Here is a 6,784-nt window from a genome sequence, read left to right on the forward strand (position 1 = left end):
AATTCATCCATAAACCTAATTATGAAGGAGATGTGCGATAAACGAAAACAGCATGCAAAATATACTAAGTGTATTACGAAACAATATTGTTCTGTTGCAGGTGAAATTTGACGGAATGGGTACCGATATAACCACAACTATACTAAACGTTAACAAAGGTATATCGTATCTGTCATTATTTGGACTTAAACTGTCTGATGATAGGTACACGACTACTGTTAACGCTGTTAACACTATGTATCTACGCAGTACAGATGTAACAACGAACCGGACTATTCAGAACTCTGCTCCAGGACTCACTGGTAAGTATATACATGTAATGAATTTTCTTTCATGCTCTTTCGTATCAACATATGATACCCGAAAGATCTTAACAGGACAATGCTCTCTATTCATAAAAAAATAATCAAAAACACATACAAAATGTATATGTATTCACGTCAATTTGTCGGGAAACCAACAAAACATAATAAAAATTAATAAGTCGAAAAGAAACCGTCAAAACCATGGCGATTAAACGAGAGAAAGACGTACAACAAAATGCTGAACTAAAGACTGAGCAACGCCAACCTTAATCAAATCGTACTCATGTGCTCTGGAAATGTTAGCATATCCTGTATTTCAGTGGTTTTCTTTTGTTGCCGTTTTGCATATTAGTTTTTCGTTTATTTATGTTTAAGGTTGCACGGTGACATATAGCTGTAAATTACTTGGTCATGTGGTCTCTTTGGGAGAGTTGTCTCATTGAAAATTATACAAAATCTTCTTTTTTATAGTCCTTTATTGTTTTTTATTCGTTTTGTTTAATTCGGGTTATTTTGCTGTAAGTTAGTTACATTCTATTGATCTATTTTTGTAATTTAATAACAGATCTATACCTTCACATGTTTATTAACTACATGTCTGGCAAATGTAATGAAGCAGATAATAACTAGATATCTATTAAATTCTGGGATTCATTATAGTGTAAAAAAAACCTTGTTTACAATATTATATATGAATAAAAGAATTTGCTGGGTGAACGTTAATGAGGACAAAAACAATAAAAAAAAACAAAAAGGCATCTCCTTTGCCAACATATAGTTTGCCCCTTTGGATAGATATCTATACAAGAAGTTTTATGACTATATAGTTAAAGCTAATCTATGTGTTTTTTTAGGTGCTGACGCGTCCATAACAAGAAAAGAGGATAAACTTACGGTAAACTGGAAGGATTGCTTTTTATATCCACGACGTATGGTTTTTGAAATTTCGATAGGAACAACTATAGGAGGAGCTGATATCATTCAATGGCAGGAAACTTTGAATGATTATATAGAAGTGGAAGTTCCAGAAAAATTTAAAGATGATAGTGAAGTCAAATTATTCTTTTATATCCGGGCAATTGGAGAAAGTGGGGAAAATGCTTCACTAAATGCAAACACTGTATTATAAACGGGTTTATTAATCATACTTTATGGTACAAAAACATGGCTTATCATCAAAATCAATATTTGTTTAAAATACTTTTATGCCAAACCTGAAAGTAATTATTTATTTTGTTGTGAATTTAACACTTTCGTAACAAGTGATTTTCAGCTGTATTTACTATTATTGAAAACTAAATTTAAAAATTCTAGAATATTTACATATTTTACATCTTGAATAAATGTTTTACTTTACTATTATGCAAATCAGTGAGAATCCCAAAAAAGTTACTTAGTAATACTACATTCACACTATGCAACGGTCGCACTACGATCTGTGAAAAAATGCAAATTTTGACGATCGTAGTGCGATCGTGCAGATTGCAGTAAGGTCGTAGAACATTCTTGGTGAGGTCTTCATGATCGTGATGAGCGTTGCCAACTTTGAACTTGTTTAAACAATCGTGGTGCGGTCATGGCGAACTCAGGTCGTAGTAGAAGTGTAGTGTGAGAGCAGTAATGTCGTGTTCAGAATTATTGTAAAATAATTCAGACAAAGAAAGAATATCGAAAAAAAGTTCAGACAGAAATTGGTCTTTTTAGACTTTTTGACTTTTGTAGTGGATAAAAACACAATGTTGACTGTTGTAACCTAATTTTTGAATTTTTTACATATTATGTCACATATCGTTATTAATATAATGTTAATCGATGCGACTGTACCCTACTTTGTAAGGATCACTCTTATTCAAACAAAAAATTCTCTGAAACTGATATTATCAAGATGCTTGATTTCTTGATTGACAACATATTTGTAACGTTCGGGGGACGTGTTTTTCAACAGACTGTCGGCATTCCAATGGAAACAAACTGTGCCCCTCTACTTGCCGTCTTGTTTCTTTATTATTATGAGGCTGACTTCATGCAGGAACTTCTTAGGAAGAAAGATAAGAAGTTAGCAATATCCTTTAACTCTTCTCTTCGCTATATAGATGATGTTCTTTCACTAAATAATTCTAAATTTGGTGACTATGTGGAACGCATCTATCCAATCGAGCTAGAGATAAAGGATACTACAGATACAGTTACGTCGGCCTCATATCTTGACTTACATCTAGAAATTGACAATGAGGGTCGGTTGAAAACAAAACTTTACGACGAAAGAGATGATTTCAGCTTTCCAATTGTGAACTTTCCATTTCTAAGTAGCAACATTCCAGCAGCACCTGCATACGGGGTATATATCTCCCAGTTGATACGATATTCCCGTGCTTGCATTTCCTATCATGATTTTCTTGATAGAGGGTTGCTGCTCACAAGTAAGCTATTAAACCAAGAGTTCCAAATGGTGAAGTTGAAATCATCCCTTCGTAAATTTTACGGACGCCATCACGAGTTGGTTGACCTTATGGAATAACCGTTTCACAAATGATATCGGATATGTTCCTTACATCGTAACTACAATCCCCTTCCCTTTCATGAATGTGACCTACCGAATTAGACCATTTACCGGATTTGTTATCACATAAGCAACACGACGGGTGCCGCATGTGGAGCAGGATCTGCTTACCCTTCCGGAGCACCTGAGATCACCCCTAGTTTTTTGGTGGGGTTCGTGTTGTTTATTCTTTAGTTTTCTATGTTGTGTCGTGTGTGCTGTTGTTTGTTTGTCTTTTTCATTTTTAGCCATGGCGTTGTCAGTTTTTTTACATTTATGAGTTTGACTGTCCCTTTGGTATCTTTATCCCTCTTTTATATACGTGAGAGGTTTAGCTAGTTGGTATCCATTCGTTTGATGTGTTTGAGCTTTATAGTTAGCCATTTGATTAGGGACTTTTCTCTTTGAATTCCTTGCAGTATTTTTGTGATTTTAATTTTTCATTGGAATAAATATATTTCATTAGAATAAAAATTTTCAAATGGAAAAGGTCGTAGTGGCCAGACTAATAGGTATAGTGCACGCGATTTGGTGCCACGATATCTCATTAGCATGAGTTCGAATCCAGGCGAGGTGATCAGATGGATAAAATTTGTTGTAGAGTCGTCACTGGTTCAGACGTACTTATGATATTATGATTTCTGTGACTGCATACGGAGTATATATCTCGAAATTGATACGATATTCCTGTGCTTGTATTTCCTATAATGATTTCCTTGATAAAGGATTGCTGCTCACAAGGCAGTTATTAAACCAAGAGTTCCAAATGGTGAAGTTGAAATCATCCCTTTCGTAAATTTTACGGACGCGATCACGAGTTGGTTAACGTTTCACAGATGATACTGGGTATGTCCCTTTTGTCGTAACTACAATACCCTTCCCTTTTCACAAATGTAACCTACCGAATTATACTATTTGGCAGACTTGTAATAGCATAAGCAATACGACGGATGCCACATATGGAGCAGGATCACGTGAGATCACCCCCAGTTTTTGGTGGGTTGCTAAGTCTTTGGTTTTTTATGTTGTGTCTTCTGTGCCATTATAAGTCTGTTTGATTTTAGCCATGGCGTTGTCAGTATATTTTCAATCTATGAAGTTGACTGTCCCTCTGGTATATGACGTCCCTCTTTTACATACATTAGTAGGATTCTTTACGATAGATAATTCAACTGATCTGTAACATTTCCATATTCATGCCTCATATATCATGTACTGTGTTACGACTCTAGATTAAAACTGACGAGGAAAGGTAACACCCGGCCACCGAAAGCTCTTTTTTAAGAGCCTATGTGGTAAAATGGTCTAGCACGTCTGACACAGTGCAGGCGATTTGGTGCCTCCAAATTTCAGTAGCATGAATTCGAATTCCGGCGATGGAAGGACAAAAAAAATTGTGAAAGCAAATTTATTAATCTAACATGGTTGGGCTGATGTTTAGGCGAATTATACATATATTTTTGATTATAGAACATCAATATGTTAATCTTTTAATCAAATTTTGTGTAGATCAAGCTACAAAAATATTTTTGTCATGCATCTAATTTCACCTTGAGAGATGCACAGGCCTAATGAAGTTAATTACGGGGCAATGGATCATATATTTATGATACGGCACACTACAAAATATGATATTTAACTAGTATAAAAGGGTACATCATCATAAAAAATCATAAATAAAAGTAAAAAAATATTAAATATTTCGGATAACAGATATCCATCATCAGTATGGTTATAATGTAAAATGAATCACATCAATTTGTTCTGATCATAATATTAACAATCTTGAAATCTATACAATAAAATAGATTTACCAGAACATCATAGAGACGCCAATACACTTCTAAAATGTCCTAACATGACGCAGGTTATACGGCTATTTACAATTGAGACACCAAAGATAAGCCTCAAATAAAAATTATAATGTGCGATATGAACTGGCTCAACTCTAAAATTCCAACGGTGACGACAGTTAAAATGTTACAACAATGATTGCGTGAAAAAAACGTTCACAATAAACAGTCTTGACCGATCTAAGCTGGTATAATAATTCAAATTTGACAACAGTAAAGTAATTAAAACAGAGGCTGCGTATCTAAACATTCCAAATACAAAACAGTTGATAATGATTGATAGTTATCAAAAGTATCAGGCTTATAATTTATTACGCAAGACGCGCGTTTCGTCTTCATAAGACTCATCCGTGTCACTCAGATCAAAATAGTTATAGAGCCAAACATGTTTAAAGTTGAAGAGCATTTAAGACTCAAAATTCTGAGAAGTTGTTTCACATAGGGCTAAGGTTATCTATGCCTTGGATAAGAAAACCCTTCGCATGAGGAAAAATGTATACTCTTGTAAACAGGCAATTTATAATAATGACCATATAATTGATATTCATGTCTAATCAGCATCAGGATACAAAGACATGTTGACATCACCATAACATCAACAGCATTTAGTAAGTATTTTATTGTAGACCATTAAAGTACAGTTTGACATGGATAATATATCATAATAGCATATCGAACACCGAAGTGCTGACTTCTTGGCTGATGATACCTTCGGTGACGAAATGTCCACAAGCAGTGGTATCGACCCAGTGGTGTAAATAGTTATCAAAAATACCAGGCTTATAATTTATTACGCCAAACGCGGGTTTCGTCTATGATAAATTTTGACTTAGGTTCAATAATTGAACCTGACTGCGTACTTCTTCATACCTCCCAAAAGAATAGAATCGTATAATTTTAACGGGTATATTTTAAAAAAATCCTTAAACTGTAAAAGTCCAATATGGAAGCCTGAGATACTAAAAATAAGTGATGGTAGGAAAATGAGTCATAGGAAAATAAAAATCCAAAAATAATATTATCTTTCTGAAAACACAAAATGCAGTTAATTTTTATATATCTAGTTGATGCCAGCCCTTCGAACTTTCCACACTGCACTGGTTAATTTGTTCACAGAACAGATTTTGTGGTGGAAATACAGCCATGTGTGTCCATTTGTTTTTATAAACCTCAAAAGCATTTAAGAAATTTCAGATGTTTTTGTGACATTATAATACCCCGCAGTTCTACCATAAAGAGGTAATTGGATGTAACAACTGCATGACATGACGGTGAACGGACATATTAAAATAGATTTCATCTAATACTTAGTTCGTTTCTCTGTGTGTTACATTTTAATGTTGTGTCGTTGTTCTCCTCTTATATTTAATGCGTTTCCCTCAGTTTCAGTTTGTAACCCGGATTTGTTTTTGATTAAAAGCGGAAGGTTTGGCATACCACAAAACCAGGTTCAACCCACTATTTTTTTTCTTAAAATGCCCCTTAATTAATGAAAGCAGGAAAACGACCATTGTTATATTATAGTTCGTTTCTGTGTGTGTTACATTTTATTATTGTGTTTCTGTTGTGTCGTATTGCATTTATATTTGATGTGTTTCCTTCAGATTTAGTTTGTAACCTAGATTTGTTTTTTTCTCAATCGATTTATGAATTTCCAACAGCAGTATACTACTGTTGCCTTTAATTATGTGGGTTGTACCGATATTTCTGTTCTATTTCGGTCACACTAGTTTCAAAATGACTAACCATGATTATTTAAACCCGACAAGGCATTGCCTATATAAGTGGTGTGTAATTGAAGAAACGAAAAATATTATCAGATGAAATCCACAGAAATTATGCTAAAATGAAAATTTGCATTTATGATAAGTGTAGCTGACAGACAAATGATTGTTAAAATTACCAATAAACCACTTTTAAATGTTATAAAATTGGTAACAGATATACTGTAATTATAATTTGTTTTTTCAAATGTCATTTTCCAGTAATTGGCTACTTTTGAAATATTATGAACGTCGTTATTGACATAATTTGTAATAAAAAGATAATTAGCTCGAAAGTTGGCGAACAAATAATTATCCTCTTAC

At 33.9% G+C, this 6,784-nt stretch overlaps 1 protein-coding gene across 3 annotated transcripts in view; it reads left to right on the top strand.

The window, feature by feature from the left end:
• The window catches only part of LOC143065356 (uncharacterized), a 158,966-nt gene extending 157,305 nt beyond the window's left edge, over window positions 1–1,661 (top strand). For all 3 annotated transcript variants that reach the window (XM_076238887.1, XM_076238888.1, XM_076238889.1), the window contains 2 exons: window positions 101–302; window positions 1,160–1,661. In XM_076238887.1, the coding sequence (XP_076095002.1) occupies window positions 101–302; window positions 1,160–1,434 (477 nt within the window). In that variant the 3' untranslated portion in view covers window positions 1,435–1,661. The remainder of the gene's footprint in view (window positions 1–100; window positions 303–1,159) is intronic.
• The last annotated feature ends 5,123 nt before the right edge of the window (window positions 1,662–6,784 follow it).

The sequence above is a fragment of the Mytilus galloprovincialis genome, chromosome 2 (genome assembly GCF_965363235.1).
Source record: "Mytilus galloprovincialis chromosome 2, xbMytGall1.hap1.1, whole genome shotgun sequence".
In the NCBI taxonomy this organism is placed as follows: Eukaryota; Metazoa; Mollusca; class Bivalvia; order Mytilida; family Mytilidae; genus Mytilus; species Mytilus galloprovincialis.